This window comes from Elaeis guineensis, chromosome 13 (assembly GCF_000442705.2).
Source record: "Elaeis guineensis isolate ETL-2024a chromosome 13, EG11, whole genome shotgun sequence".
Lineage (NCBI taxonomy): Eukaryota > Viridiplantae > Streptophyta > Magnoliopsida > Arecales > Arecaceae > Elaeis > Elaeis guineensis.
In genome coordinates, this window is record NC_026005.2 from 6,071,816 (window position 1) to 6,088,543 (window position 16,728).

At 42.0% G+C, this 16,728-nt stretch overlaps 1 protein-coding gene across 2 annotated transcripts; it reads right to left on the reverse strand.

Annotated features, from left to right (window-relative positions):
* Positions 1–1,470: 1,470 nt before the first annotated feature.
* On the reverse strand, positions 1,471–5,593 carry LOC105056811 (uncharacterized). Of its 2 annotated transcripts, none has more exons than XM_010939129.4 (2): positions 4,734–5,593; positions 1,471–2,118 (listed from the first exon to the last, which is right to left on the reverse strand). In XM_010939129.4, exons 1-2 carry the CDS (start codon positions 5,521–5,523, stop codon positions 1,736–1,738), a joined length of 1,173 nt encoding a protein of 390 aa, XP_010937431.1. In that variant the 5' UTR covers positions 5,524–5,593; the 3' UTR covers positions 1,471–1,735. The 2 variants fall into 2 exon arrangements, with proteins under 2 accessions (XP_010937431.1, XP_010937432.1); XM_010939130.4 differs by having other exon boundaries at positions 1,471–2,079; positions 4,734–5,586.
* Between the last annotated feature and the right edge of the window lie 11,135 nt (positions 5,594–16,728).

A 16,728-nucleotide genomic window follows, 5' to 3' on the forward strand; every position in this document is an offset into this window, starting at 1 on the left:
TTCCAATGACTCCAAAAAGTTAAGATATCAGGACCACATGAAATATCTATCAAGGTTTGGAAAACTATGGTGATTGAATAAACTTGGCCTACTAACCTTCTGAATTAAATTATAAAAACATAGAAATTGCCAGATGATTGAAGGATAAGTACTGTAGGATCTTTCTAAAAAAATTTATGGTGTCGAACAACATTATTCTAATTATTGGAGAACTAAAGCCTCCAAGTCACTCTACAAAATTAAGGAAAAGGGTAATTGAACCAAGACTAAGAAAACTAATAACTAATTAGGACAATTGATTTATATTTATGCTTGAAAAAGAAACAACAAAAACTCTTTTTACTTAGACAATTGATTAAAAGAATATAGAAAATTACTCTTATTGATTTAGAGAAAGCTTATGATAGGTATCAAGAAAGTAATTTGGACTTTATAAAGGATGGGTGTACATCAGATATATATTGAAAGAATTGAGGATATATACACTGAGATACTGACAAGTGTTAGGAGTTGCTGTAGTAGAATAAGTATCTTCCCGTTCCAATAGGTTTACATCAAGGATCAACACAAAGCTCATACCTACTTGTATTAATTATGGATGAACTCACATATAATATTCAAGAATATGTAGCATGATGCCATGATGTAGGTTACTTGTGGATGATATAGTATTGATGGATTATAAAACCAAATTAAATACTAAATCAAAATTATGGAGAAAAACTTTCAAGGATAAAAGCTTTAAAACTAGTAGAATGAAGCCATAGAATATATAAAAAACACAAATTTAATAATAATGAAAATGAAAATATAATATAATTTAAAATTGATAGACAAGAGATACCATAGAATAACCATTGTTATTTAGAATCTATTATATAAAATAATAGAAATATAGATGAAAATGTATATAATAAAATTAGAGTTGCTTAGATCAACTAGAGAGATATATCTAGAAGATTATGTAATAAACAAATACTTGTAGAATTAAAAAAATTAAAATAATAATAAAGCCTACAATGTTGTATGATTTGGATGCTTGTCAATAAAGAAAATATATAAAAACAAATTTTGTGTTGCAAAACTAAGATTATTAAGATGGATGTATGGCAAAATTAGAAATGATAAATTAAGAAATGAATACATCAAAGGAGTTGTAGGAATTGTACAAATTAAAGACAAAGTGATAGAAATTTCATTAAGATGGAATCAAATATATAGGGAATATCTGAGAAAACTTCTACAAAGAGAGATACTTTAGTTTGTGTTGAAGGTTTTAAAAAAAAAAAAAAAAAGGAAAGGCTAAATTAACATGGATAAAGGTTAAAAGAAAGGATATGGAGAAATTTAAAATAAAATCATAAGTGATCATAATTAGGAATATTTAGAAAATGAGAATCCATAAATCAGTCCCAAATAGTTGGGAAAAAGCCAGATGATTGTGATTGTGGTTATGATTGTCAGTAATTGTTATTTGGTGTCAGTTTCCTACAATGATCATAAGTTTCTAGATTAATGAAATTGTATGTATACATTCAAAAAGCCCTACTCTGTTGCAATATATAAATAGTAAATAGATTGTACACCAATATAAACTACCTAGCTAAGGCTTCTGAAAGATTGAGGCATCTATCCTCTGGGTAGTTTTGAGATCCTCCATGGAGGCAATACCTAGTATTGGACTAAGAGAATATGTATATGCGCTAATGGAAAATAAAATAATATACATTGGTCATTATTTTAGAAGGAACTTCCGAGATTCTGAGTACCATCTAGTGTAGCATGACACTAGATTTGGCCAGTCAGAGTCGGGACAGGAGGTGAAGTGATGAAGCCAGAGTGCCAGGACTTCTTCCTGCTGTTCCCAACTTAACTTCTCGATTATTTCCTCCAGCACCCTCACCATCTCTACTCTTTCCCCACTGCTCAGTATGGGAGTGCCTACACCATTGCTAGCTCGGCAAAGCAACGGCAACCATGAAGTCAGCATTGCCATCCGATAGTGTGCTATGGATCCATCTTCGCCTTCTCCTTTCCATTCTTCCATTTGCGTAGAGTTGGCATGCTTGAGTAAGAATGCTGCATGGAAAAAGCTCTTGCTTTGAGCATTGGGCTTTGCTGGAGTTATAGAAAAAATGTCACCTTTGATATTGTATTAATAATGTTGAAACTATAATAGTTTGTTAAACAGAAGGCATAAAAACAAGAACTCATAATAGCAGAAACTTTTGTGGAGGAGTCTGTTTGAGCAAACCTTGAGTTTCTTTCAACGCGACATCTATTTACATAAACAATTTATCAGCCAGCTTCATTTGATACTCATATCATCGCATCTAATATTCGCCAACGGGTGGATTCAAGTTTTTCTTGATGGTTGCCAGTTGGTTTCATTTAGAAATGCCAAAACATATATGTTTGCAAAATGCTTTTTTTGTGCTTTGAGGCCATCAAGCACATGGGAAAGCTAGAGTACTCTATAGACGCCTAAACTAAAACCCTCCAGAGAGATAAGCACATGAATACAGATAATTAATGTAGCTTAAAGTTAAGCTGCAAGCGATGCATGTGGATTACTCTTGCCTTATGAGAAATTTTTGCTTATAACATGCAACTCAATTTAGGAGAATTTAATGACTACTGTCAATCTACTAAGGGACCTTCGATAAAGAGATCCTGTATCTCTTGATCATTTTTAACTTGCAAAGCAATTAAGTAGATGCATATTGCAATACTTTATTAAAGGAAAAATACTGTAATAATTTGTTGTGTGTTTATATATCTACGCATGCATCCAAGCAAAGCACCCACATGTCCATGTATCCCTCTACAAGTTGTCTTATCCTTTCCACCTAAGTTGCTACAGACATTGTAAAGAAATTTGAATGTTCTGGTGCTCTATCATGTTTCAAGAAGAGCAGAATAAAGACATTTCTAATAATCTGAAAACAGAGAGATGTTAGGACTAGAAATATAAGCAATAGATAATGGTCAACAAGATCCTGCAAGCTATCTATGTTGTCTGACAGCTCTAGGACATCTTCACAAATCGATTTTCAAGGTAATTTTTCTGATGCAACTTAGTTTTAGTGGAGCATTTGGATGGAACAAAGAACTGCATAGGATGGCAGAACACTTAGTGAGATCACAAGAAAGCTTCATGCTATAGATATTAGATATCAGACCAATGGTTAGCCAGCATAACAAGCCCAAAGCGATGGACAAGAATGATGCCGGCAGGATGAGGTTCCAAAGTGAAATAAAATTTGCTTAATTTAAATTTTATTCTACACTTTTCTGAAGCAAATAGAAACGATATTATTGCCACTCTCATGGTTCAGATGCAGTAGGGATGGCTATGAACTAATATATTGAAATATAGCATCGAGATTCTAGCTTAACTACCCAGAATAAAAGGAGCGTGTGTCTCTAGCAGTTCTTTTAATGCACATATTCCTACTGATACATATTGCAACAAACTGAAAACGTTTTTTTGAGCCATTTAGGAAAATTACATACCGATAGAGCTTAGGGTCGAGAACTAGCACAAGTAGAAAGGGCTTGCTCTAATTTAGTCTATAGAGGGTTTACAGGTTAAACTGGTCATGTTTTATGTGATTATTTGCAATTTTATATGTTGTTTGAATATTTCAAGTGATCTTCTAAGTCTTAGGAAGTATTATTGTGCATACTACAAGCGATGAACCCTCTTCTTATAGAGTAGAGCATGCTACTGTTTGACAGAAAGGTGTCTACAAGTGATAAGGTCTGGCCATTCCAGTGAAGGAGTCACCCAAAAGGATTTGAAAGAATTAATTCTGAATCAAGAACAAAAAGGAGGAGAGATTCCTTGCTGCTTCTAGTGCACCTTACCACCCTCAGGTGCAAATTCTTGACAATGGTATGATGCTTTGTACCAGTAGAAAGGTTGAAGGGATGTCAACCATATATCTGGCCATTGTTTCTAGGACAAGAGAGACCTCTCGATCCACTTTCCAATATTATCATCATTATCCTAATAGTGTGGCTCCATAGCATAATTCTGGTCATGAAAATTAAATGACGAGTTTCAGTTAATTAGACCCCGAAGAAATTTGCTATTTAAAATCTCCGGGAGGGAACTTTAGTCAAGAAAAGAACTAGCAACAAATCCTAAAGTGATGGTTCTAGAACATGAGCTTCTTGGTTGCGATTTAAGTTGAACCAACTGGCGCCACCTATGGCTTCGTTAAATTTAGGGGTTTTTAATTCCCGTTAAATTTTACATGGTCCCTAGTCGTAATAATAAGCCGGTCAAAAACATGCTGATACCAAGTTAGCTGCATGCGTCAATAAAAAATAATAATAATTTTATAGTGATGTTAAGTCTACGTCAACAGATAGAGGCTAACAAATTATTATCTAAATTACGTGGGCCCTCCAACCAAGTATCAATTCGGGAAACCTGAAAAAGGATGCATGGAGAAACCCAAACGTAACCCCTAGCGTATAAATTTGGCGAAGTGGTGATCGTACGGAAGTGGGTTCAGACTACCACAAAACCTAGCGGTACCAACTGAATCCAGCTGGAAAGGCATAGTCACAATTGTCGGTGGGACAGCTTGCCGCATTGAAGTCGACCGAGACGGTCTTTAATCATGCAATGATCCGACGTGAACGAAGAGGAGAAAAAAGAGAAAAATAAGGAAAAAATAATAGTTAATGAAAAAAGAGGAGGAAAAGGAAAGGGAACTGACCGGACACGCGAGCGAGAGCCACCTGAAGCCGGGGCTCGGCATAGAGGGCAACGCGGCCGAGTTCCGCCGCCTCCCCCCACCGGGCCACCGCGTCCGGCGCCGCCCCGCACTCCGCCATCTTCTGCCCCAGCCACAGCGCCTCCGCCGCCAGCTTCTCCGCCGACCCGCCCACCACGTCCCCCTCCTCCGCTACCGCAAACCGCCTTATCGCGGACCTGACCACCCCGATTATCATGTCCAACGACCGATCCGCCGCGAAGGAGGCGGAGACAGCGGCGGCTGTGGCGGCCTCGAGATGTTGGAGGGTGCGGGAGAAGGCGGAGGAGAGGGCGGCGCGGTTTAGCTCGTCGAGGCCGGTGGCGGCGCCGAGGCGAAGGTTGTCGTCGAGGAGGCGATCGGCGAGGGAGCGAACGAGCTCGTACTTGCGGGAGGCGACGGGGACGCGGGAGACGGTGGAGAGGACGTGGGCGAGGGCGCGGTCGGCTGCGGTGGTGCCACCGGGGGCGGCCGCGGTAGCGGTGGGGTGGGAGGAGGAGGAGAAGGAGGGTAGGTGGGAGAGGAGGAAGAGGAGGAAGGAGACGACGGCGTGCAGGAAGAGGAGGAGGAAGCGGCGGAGGAGGTTGAGGAGAAGGCCGCCGGGGAGGAGGATGACGGAGGAGGGCGCCGGCGGCAGGGCGATGAAGGGGGAGACCTGCTTGGAGGAGAGAAAGGCGGCGGCGATCGTCGTTAGGCTTTCCATGTGGGTTGCTGCGGTGGTGGCTCCTTCGGGTATGCCCTCTCCCTCGTTCATTAGGGGAAAGGGGGAGGGAAGGGAAGGGACGCGAAGAACAACCTCTAAACCAAAGTTGTATAAGAAAATTTAAAAGAGAGAAAACAATAAATATGTCTTTTTTTTTTGTTTAAATATACTTGGATATTCCCTGGAATGTGCTTTTAATTAAATTTTTTATTTAAATATATCTAAAATTAGCTGAAAAAGATGAAAAGGTCGTTCGACTGTTCAAATTAGCCATCAAACTCTTTTTTTATCCCTCAGACTCATCCTGTAAAATCAGTCATCGGGCTGGCTGGGGCCGAGCTGTATTCGCCAGTGATCGGCTCATCTTCTTCGGAGATCAACTTATGATGCACAATATTTCAGACGAGTTATTTGTCTTTTGATTATAGCCGTTCAAGAATCGATACGGCTATTATTGGGATTGACTCTTCCGGACTTAGAGTCGGTTCGTAAGAAATTGAGGCCGACTCAAGAATTAATTAATTTTAGATGGCTTTTATTTTTTTCCTGAGATCATTTTTGGATTGACTTTTATTCTATTAGGACTTACTGTTATTCTATCCGGATCGATTCGAGATATACTGAAATCGACTTAAGTTTAAATTATTTTTTATTATTTTCTATTTATTGTGACAGAAATTCATCTTGGATCAGGTTAGCTGGAGTTAGACGGCGACCGTAAGTCGATGACAGCAAGATGATGATGGTCAGGACCTATAAGATAAGTCTCTAAATAAAGTTGGCTCCAACGAAAATCCTCCGACGCTCCAGTCAGATTTCTGAAACAGATGAGAAAGAATGAGCGCTTAAGGAGAGAAGTGTTTTCATATCTTGAAAATTTCCCATGGGCCTCTATTTATAGAAAGAGGTTGAGGTATCATGAGGAGGAAGGAGAATTAAGTGCTTAATTCTGTCTTATCGAGCGTACTTATAATCTTCTACCTTATCTAGAGAGATATTTGTTATCTTTTGTCTTATTTAAAGAGATATGTTTGTTATTTTCTTTTTTATCCACTCAAGGCAGGTTGTCACATAAATTTTGAGATTTCTCTAGTTGGCGTAAATCAAATACCATATCGGTTTGGATCGATCATCATCAAGGTCAGATCAGGCTCACCTTTCCTATGGATTGGCTTTATCTGAGGAAAGAGTTTTTCTACCCATAACAAAAACCCCTTACTCTCGAGTCCGAACAAGAATTAGATCGGACGAAGAGAGTACATGTAATAGTTGATACTATCCTTGATTCAGCCATCTGATGTGCAGAGATTGTCAGACGAAGTCATCGTGGCTACATTGGTGACGAAGTGCCCAAAAATCATTATGGCTACATTAGTTGAGGGGATGAAGGGCTCGGCATCGTGGCTACGTTTGTCAAGATGATGAAGTGTCCGGCATTGTGGCTACATTTATCGAGGTGATGAAGTGCCCAATCTCATATGGGATGAGTCGTCCTCCCTTCTTCACTTAGCATAGGATATTATATGCTTTTGCCTACGTGCATACTGTAGCTTATACTTGTAGCTTTGGCGTAGCTTATGCTTGCACTGGAGTTGGGCCTCACAGTGAGAAAGGTGCCGGAGAAGCTCAGTCGGAGGTATTGCCCACTTCAACCTGCATGTATACCATAGCTTATGCTTGTGGCTTTATCGTAGCTTGTGCTTGCAGTAGTTGGGCCTCATGATTTTGGCCTACGTGCGTATCGTAGTTTAGACTTGCGGTTTTTCCATAGCTTGTGCTTGTGATAGCCAGACCTCACAATTTTGACCTGCGTATATGCCATAGCTTATGCTTGTGGTTTTACCATAGCTTGTACTTGTAGTAGCTGAGCCTTATAGTTTTGGCTTTTAAAAGGCGCCTTATGATTTTGGCCCCTTAGTGGGGCACCTCTTGGCTGTCATGGCTTGCCCATGGATAAGAAGTGCCATTGGGTCGTTGAATTGCAAATCTTGTTTAAGTCAGTTTACTTTTAGTCAGTTTTCATTGGTTGGCATTCTTAAGTCGCTCTTTTCACTTTAACTTTTAGGAGCTCGGCTTCGAGAGTTCGATCTTTGGGAGCTCAACTTTCAGGAGCTCGCCTTTAGGGTGTCGACCTTTGGAGGCCGATTTTTGGGAGGTCGGCTTTAGGAGCTCAGCCTTCGGGAGGTCGACTTCGAGAGTTTGGCTTTTAGGAGCTTGCTTTGGGGGGTCGACCTTCAAAGGTTGACTTTGGAAGGTTGGCTTCGATTTTTGCCTCGATTTGGTCTTACTCATTGCCTCGGTTTGGATTTATTCTTTGCTTTGGTTTGGTCTTGATCTTCACCTCGGCTCGGTCTTGATCTTTATCTCGGTCCGACCTTGATCTTCACCTCTGCTCGGCCTTGAGTTTCACCTCGGCTCGATTAGAGCTTCACCTTGGCTCGGCATTGATTTCACCTCAGCTCGGCCTTGAGCTTTACCTCAACTCTGCCTTGTTTTTCACCTCGGCTCACCTCGATTTCCACTTCGGTTCAGCCTTGGGCTTTACCTCGGCTTGGCCTTCAGGAGATCAGATTTTGAGAGGTTGGTTTCGGGAGCTCGACCTTTAGGAGATCAAATTTAGAAAGTCAATTTTTGAAGGTTGGCCTTTGAGAGGTCAGCTTTGGGAGCTCGATCTTCTCATGACCTTGATCTTGTAATATCCTTGACCTTCTTATGACCTATAGACCTACAAGAAGAAAAAAAATAGAATGATGTATGAGAGCTTGTGAGCCTCTTACTATGAGAGCTAAGTTGTGGGAGTCTCTCCTTTTTAGAACCTGCTCTTTTGGAATATCCTTGATTCTGTTCAGGTAGATGAGGAAGTATGGATTCATCATAATTTAGGAGGTGGAATTCGAGGGATTTGCACAATCTCCTTCCTTATTAAGATTTCAATTTGCGATCTCCTTCTTTGTTTGGATCCCACTAAGAATTCAAATTTGAAATATGGGTAGGAAAGCCAGAATGATTCAAAAATCGAGGAATTTCTGTAGTCACCTTCCTTGTTTGGATGTAGTGATTTTCTTCCTCATTTGGATCCCCCTTTTTTATCTGGATGTTGTAATCTTCTTTCTCATTTGGATCTTAGATATTGCAATCCCCTTTCTCATTTGGATTCTGCTAAGAATATAAATTAAAATATGAATATAGATAAGGAAGCAAGAATGATTCGAAAATCGAGGATTCCAATAATCTCCTTTCTTATTTGGACATCACGATCTTTTTTCTCATTTGGATCCTCTTTTTTTATTTGGATGTTGTGATCTCCTTCTTTACTTGAGCCTCCCAATGCTGAGCCTGACTAGGATAGCCTAGAGGGTATTAATCGAACTAATTTGATCTAAGTAGCATATGGCCAATCTAGAGATGATCGAATCTGATCGATGTCTAGATGATTTGAAGGTAGTCAAATCTGATCAATATCGATCGATTGATAGATGGTCAGCCCTAGTTTGTATCGGATCGATCTATGGATGATCAGATCCGATCGGCATTGGAGTAGTATGATGAAGCCTCTCTCATTGAATGCTCACTCTTTTTCGTAAATAGGCATGCCCCTTTTTCTAGTATCAATCTGTTGCGGCAGAAATCCCTCTTGGATTGGATTGCTTGAAGTCGGATGGCAATCGCAAGTTGGTGATGATAGGATAGCAGTGGTCAAGATCTACAAGATAAGTCCTCGATCAGAGTTGGCTCTGGCAGGAATCTTCCGACGCTTAAGACAGATCTCTGAAACAGATGAGAAGGAGTGAATGCTTAAAAAGAGAAGTATTTTCAAACCTTGCGGTCTCCTATGAATCTCTATTTATAGACGAAGGCTGAGATGCCTTGAGGAGGAAGGAGAATCAGATGGTTAGTCCCATCTTATTGGGCGTGATATGCTTATAATCTTCCATCTTATCTAGAGAGATAGTTTGTTATCTACTATCTTATTTAGAAAGATATATTTGTTATTTTCTTTCTTATCCACTCACGGTTGGTTGTCATATAGATTCTAAGATTTCTCTAGTTGGTGTAAATCAAATACCATATCAGATTGAGTCGGCCATTATCAAGATCAAATCGAGCTCATCTTTTTTGTGCGTCGGCTTTATCTGAGGGAAGAATCTTTGTACCCATAACACTATCTATATTTTAAGATCATTTTAGGATCAACTCTTGTTTAATTGGAGTCAACTCTTATTGTACTAAAATCAACTCAAGGTATTCTGGGGTTGACTCATGAGCTGCATAAATTTTCTTTAGGTGTATCAAAGTCAGCTCAAGTGTTCTAGAGCTAACTCTTTTCTTCCATCTCTTGTCAAACATCTTAGGAAACTTCTTCTTTGATTAATTTGAAGAGGGATTTTTCATGCTTAAGTGTGCAATCTTTGAGCATTAAGACATTTTCTACAAGCATATTCTTAAGCTTGCATTAGTACTAGATATACTCAAGTATTTTAAAATCATACTCGCATTAGTACCAGATGTACTCAAGTATTTTAAAATCATACTTTTAAATCAATCTATGGGTCAATAATTATCTTTTTTTGGATGATGATAAAATCTTTTGAATATGAAGAATTAAAATTAAAGTAAAAACTTGATACATAGCAAATTCATTATGCAGAACTAATCAAGTTATCATATGAAGAACTAGATACATAGAAAATTATAATAGGAGCATATATTGCTCTCCCTTTATCTTTGAAAAAATATACACTATAGTCAAGTACTTAAATATTTCTAACTTGAAGAACAAAAACTTAACACAACTTCCACAAACTTCACATTTCTTGTGTAATTTAATAATTATTGGCAATCACAAATTATTTCTTCTCCCTCTCTCTCTTTTTTAATTCTTCTCTTTTTCTCTTTCTTCTCCCCTTATTTCTATTCTTTTTTTTCTTATCTCCTGTTTTGTCATTATCAAAAATAATAAAGAATAAATAATAAAGTGAAAAGATGCACATATAAAAAAAAGATGGAGATAAGAGAACCATAATATTCATAGCAGAATATATTGAAACATACATCCATTACGTAGGATTTTATGAAAAGATAATTTCATTGCTTTAAAAATATTCATAGAGCACAAAACATATACACTAATCAAGAGTAACTATAGATGATCAAAATGGGATGTCTAGAGGTCACTAAAATATAGGACATATTACGGCCAATCCCCTCGTCGCCTGATCGTCGAAAACGGGCACCTGCAAAGAAAGTTCTCACTGATCGGAGATATCTCCGGCGGAGACCCTCCGATGCTCAAGTTAGAGAGGAGACTAGGCAACGGTGGAAAGAACCAGAGGCTCAGCTTGAGAAAGCTTACCAAAACTATTGTCTTACTCCATTTTATAGTAGAATACGGTATGGTCCCGTCATTAATGGTGCAGACAACTGGAGAGTTGTCAAATCATCGGGGGCTATGAAATCATTGTGGATTGTTAGGTCATCAGAATTAACCCATGTCCTTGACAGGACAATGCCCCATGGCGGTCGTACAGCATGTCCTTGGCAGGACAACAGTCCATAGCGGTTGTACAGTATTTAGACGGGCTGGCCGACTATACGTCGGTATTTGATTGTCGGAACGTCGGGTGATGACTCGAAAACACCATCGACTGATCTGGTGCCTTATGGAAGTCGGACGTCGGCCGCCACCCCCGACAGTGAGTCGGTGATATGGGTTCGGCCGCTCGGTCAGTTAAAAACAATATTGGCCTGTTTGGCCGATATACCTTTGGTCGGATATTATCGACAGTCATTGTCGGAGTCGTCTGTCCGTCCGGTGGGTAGAGTCGAGCGTCGACAGGACCGTTTCGAGGATAAGTCGGCGTATAGGGGTCAGTCGGTATATCCCAATAGTTGCCCCCCCACTCCTGAGTCTGATGTCGTGTTGGCCCATGTTACCACATGGGTGACGGTTTCAGACGAAAGGAGTGGTTTTCCATCACGTCATGCCCCGCCTCTGCCGATCATACCAACGGACGATCTGACGTCAGACGTCTCATTGGGAACGCAAACCACCGTCGGTTAATTAATTCCGAGACGCAGTTTTTCTGCCACGCGTTGGGGGGCTATTGGGCTGAAACCGTTCGTGCGGATGGAGGTGACGTGACTCGATCTGGGGGCAGATACGTCGAACCATCGGATCGAGGGAGGGCCCAGGCACCGCCACATGTCAACATCTGAAAAATCCTCGTTCGGCGTGCTTTCAACTTCGACCGTCGAAGGGCCTTATATATATACGGCCACTTGTATCCAAAGCTTCACTTTTTACTGCTCTGTTTTTGGCACTAAGATCCTGTCGAGTTGTCTCCCAGTCCCAGATAGCTGTTTCCATCCCCCTTCATTGAAAGCTCTTCTCGAAGCTTTTCATTCTTGTCCCTTTGCACTTTCACTCCCTTTGCATTCTCCTTTTTATTCTCTTTTCTTGGGGCTAGCGATATGGCTAGAATCTCTCTTCGAGGAAGTCAGTCGGGAAACCCGATCGATGATTTTCGGTCGACCCCGGAGGTGGAGGCTTCTTCACTTTCAGGACCGAGCATCGAACGGCTTAGGAAACAATATGGTATCCTGGAGCAGTTTTGACTTTTCGCCCCTGAGACGGAGGGTCGGGTTAACAACCCGCCTCCGGGCCAGGTTGCCTTTTACATTGAGGACCTTCAGGCTGGTCTTCGCTTCTCGATTCCGGAGTTCGTTCAGAATGTCCTAAATTATTACGGGCTTTGTCCGGCGCAACTGGTGCCGAACTCAGTCCGACTAATAATCAGCTTTGCCTTGTTGTGTCGGCTCTTGCCGACCTTTTCCCGCATCTCTCTGTTCCGGACGTTCTTCGTCCTCCGACCCCACCCAAAAGCCCGAGGGTGGTGGTTCTTCAATCCTCGAAAGGGTCTTTCATTCATTATCGGTCTTCCATCATCGATCCACGGGTGGAAGAACTAATTTTTCTTCGCTTCTTCTCCGCTACCCTAGGGGTTTCCTTCTTGCTGGGGCGACCTCCGAACTCAGTCGAACAAAAATAGTCGAGTGGAGGCAGAAGACCGAGAGGACTTTCACCGATTCAAGGATATATTGGTGCCGAAGTAGAGAGAGCTCGTCACCGAGCAAGCTCTCTATGACGCCGGCCTAAGTTTGGTTCCTCGCTTAGGTACAATTCGGTCTGTCGGTCGTCTTTTGACTTTTTCATCCATCTTCGGACTTGTGCTAATCTTTCGTTGAAATTGCAGGTATGTCGCCAAGAGTAAGGCTAACAGATGTCGACATTCGACAGTAAGCGGTGAGGAAGAGACCGACGCCCGGGGCCGGACCTTCACAGCCACCCAAGAGGCCCCAGACATCATCCCCGACTGTCGTGGCGATGGCGGCTACGCAGCCTAACACCGGACGAGCATCGGGCTCCGAACCAGTCATCGCCCTATCGACGCCGGTGGTGCCACCCGAGGTGCCAACCAAGGAAGGGGCGGCGGAGGGTGTGGCCGAAGGAGTACCGACGGCATCGTCTGTGGAAGAGGTTCGGGTCGAAGCACAATAGCCCGAACGACCTGCGGCGGCTCTCATCGTGCCCTCGGGAGGAGCTCAGTCGAGTTCAAGCTTCCTAACTTTCTCTGACCTCAGGGCTTGGGCGACTGCTCGGGGGAAGGCTCCGATGGTGCCGACGGACGACTCAAGGTCGGTGGACCGCGTCGCGTCTTCCGACGCTCGGGTTCTCGAGGGAGTGTCGGCCCTGGCCGACCATAATTTGGTTAGGAGGTTATGTCAGGCAACCATTCTCCTGACCGGTCAGGAGCTCTTGAACGGTCGGCAGGTGACTGAGATGCTCTCTTCCTTCTACCCAACCATGATCGGGGTGAGTTCTTTTTTTTTCTTTCCTCTCCATTACTATTTTCATCATTTTATTTTTCTGACGATCGATCTTCTACTTGCAGCTGATCCACACCATGTCCGAGTTGGAGGTCGGGTACCGGAGGTTCGACGACATTCGGGCGGCCTAGAAGGATAGGGCGGAAATCACCGAGGCCAAGAAGGCGACACTGGTGGAGCAGCTGAAGTTGTCGGTCGACCGCAAAGCCAGGCTCGAGGAGGAGATTTTTTGACTCACCAATGGCCTGGCTGCCTCGAAGGTCGAACTTCAGTCGGCCTACGAGCAGGTCCAGCGCAAAACCCGTTCTGTTCATCGGCTGCGACGTGAGCGGGACGGTTGCATTAGCGAGCTCGAGACCGAATGCGAGCAACTTCGGGTCAGTCTGGAGAATCTGGCTAAGGCCGAGGAGAACCTATCCTCCACCCAAGCCGACGCCGACATAGCGAAGGCGGAGGCGGAGTCGGCTAAAGTGGCATTGAGCCGGGTGGTGGAGGACTTCCGTGGCTCAGACAAGTACCGAGAGGAGCTTCTCGAGAGCGGCTTCGCCTCCTACCGAGTGGGGTACGAGGATGTCCGAGATGCAATTTAGGGGCTGCATCCGAAACTCGACCTGAGCAGCATCATCCCTTCAGGGTCGGAGGACCAAGCCGCAGAGGAGGAGGCTGACCCAATACCAGAGGATTAGATGGCTGCGGAGGAGGCCGTCCCTGGGCTGGTGGAACGAGCTACCGAAGGTGAGGTGGCTCCAACCTCCGATTTCACTCTGACCCGAGCGGGTACATCGGTCGCTCCCGAACTCTTCCTGGTGTAGGAAGTCGATTCCGACGAGTAGTCAGAGTGTCTGCTCCATCATTTTCATTTTGTTTTTGTTTCGCCTTTAATACTTGTAATCGGACTTCAGTCCAATTTTGTAAGTCTAACTTCAACTAAATGAAATCGAAGACTTTTCAAATTTTCCTTCACGTGCGATTCTATGTGTATGTCTCTGTTGCTCCTATATTGATTTTGATGATTACAAAGCAGATTGAAGGGATACAAACAATTGAAAAAGTCCTTATGCTCTTCAAGGGCAAAATCGTAATTTTGCTAAAATCCTGATTTGATAGTACCATTTGGTAGAACAAATGATTTGAAATCTATTGGTGAAAATTTTATTGTGTTTGGACTAATATTTTTGAAGTTATGAAGGTTTAAAGTGCATGAGTCGACTCATGAGTCAACTCATGGCACTATGAGCTGAATGGCACGAAAAAAATTCCCATGGCACGCTGGATTTTTTGGCTTGGCACGACCTGTGAGTCGACTCATGAGTCGACCCACAAGGCATGAGTCGACTCATGAGTCGACCCCTGCTGATTTGAACCGAAAAATTCAGAAATCAGATCTTCTGGTCTGTTGCAACAGAAGTCGACTCATGAGTCGACTCCTGAAGCATGAGTCGACTCATGAGTCGACCCCTGCGACGGGAAATGTCAGCAACGGCTATTTTTTTGCCCGTTTTAATTGCCATTTATGCTTCCTAAAAATCCTCTAACGGCTCTTTATCTGCCTAAATTGTTTTCTCTTGCTTCTAATGCTACAAAATGCTTTAAATGATGAAAGAAATTGCAGATTAAATAGCGGATCAAACGTGAAATCAAATGTAGAGAAGAAAAGAGAAGAAAAGAGAAGAAAAAGAGAAGAACAGAAGAGAGGATCCGAAATTTGCAAGAAAAAGCCTGAGATCAACGAAATATCCATAGAGAAAAAGAGAGAGGATCCACAATATACCAGAGAGATTGTGAAAGAGAAAAGGAAGATCTTTCAAGGAGAGAATTCTTCACGCCTATCGTTTCAACCTTGATCTAGAGATCGTTCAAAGCTTTCAAGAGATCTTCAATCAACAATCAACCTCTTTTCAAGCGTTCAACCGTTCATTCATCTTGAGAAAATCTGAAAAAGGGGTTCTTCATTTGAGTAAAGTTTTTATTGTTATATTTGCTCATTTAAGGAGCTGTTTTTGTATTCATCTGTGCTCTAAATATTCTTACTCTTTGTGAGTTTTTACTCTTGTTTTTGGAGGATTTCCAAAACAAGGAAAGGTTGATCCGAACCTGAAATCGGAGTGTTGTGGGTTGGCTTGTACCCGGGAAACAAGTGTTCTAGCTTGGGATAGCTAGGGTCGGAGTTTCCGACGTCCTGTATTCTAGCTTGGGATAGCTAGTGTCGGAGTTTCCGACGTTTTGTATTCGGGTTGAATACAAAGGATAGTGGATTAAAATTCCCAAGTGGGATCTTGGGGAGTGGACGTAGGTGCAAGGTTAGCACCGAACCACTATAAATCCTTGTGTTTGTGGTGTGCTTTATCGCTTTATCATATTTATATCCTTGCAATACTGCTTTAGTTAATTAATATTGATTTAAAGCCATTATTTTGTTCTTCATAAGTTATCTGTTGGGCTTAAAATTTTTAGAAACCCAATTCACCCCCCCTCTTGGGTTGCATAGCTGGGCAACAAGTGGTATCAGAGCCAGTGCTCTAGCCCTTCTTTGATCTAACAATCAAAGAGCCAAAGATCTATGGCAACCCATGTTGGAACTTCTCTAGCCGAGGGGCAATCAACAAACCGACCTCCACTTTTCAATGGGTCTAATTACACCTATTGGAAAGCTCGGATAAAGATTTTCATACAAGCACTCGACTATGATATGTGGAGTATCATAGTGAATGGTCCTCACACACCCACCAAGATTATAGATGGTGAGGAGTCAACCAAACCCGAGAAAGAATGGGATGAGGTTGACAAGAAATTAGCACAATTAAATGCCAAAGCTATGAATGTTCTTTATTGTGCACTAGATGCTAGTGAATTTAATCGCATTTCTACTTGTGCATCTGCTAAAGAAATATGGAATAGGTTAGAAGTCACCCATGAGGGAACAAATCAAGTAAAAGAGTCTAAAATAAACATGCTTGTACATAAATATGAATTGTTCAAAATAGAGCATGATGAGTCCATAACTGCTATGTTTACTCGTTTTACTGATATAATCAATGGTTTAAAGAGTCTTGGCAAATCTTATACTAACAGTGAACTTGTAAGGAAGATTCTCAGGTCACTGCCAAGAACTTGGGAAGCCAAGGTGACTGCCATCCAAGAAGCAAAGGACTTGAACACTCTACCTCTAGAAGAGCTTCTTGGATCCTTGATGACTCATGAACTTAGCATGATGCAACATCAAGAGGATGAAATCAAAAAGAAAAGAACCATTGCCCTCAAATCCACAACTTCACCTGATTATGAAACAGATGACTCTGAAGATGAAGATCAGGATGAGGAGATGGCTCTCATCACCCGGAAATTCAAGAAGTTTCTAAGAAAAAGGAA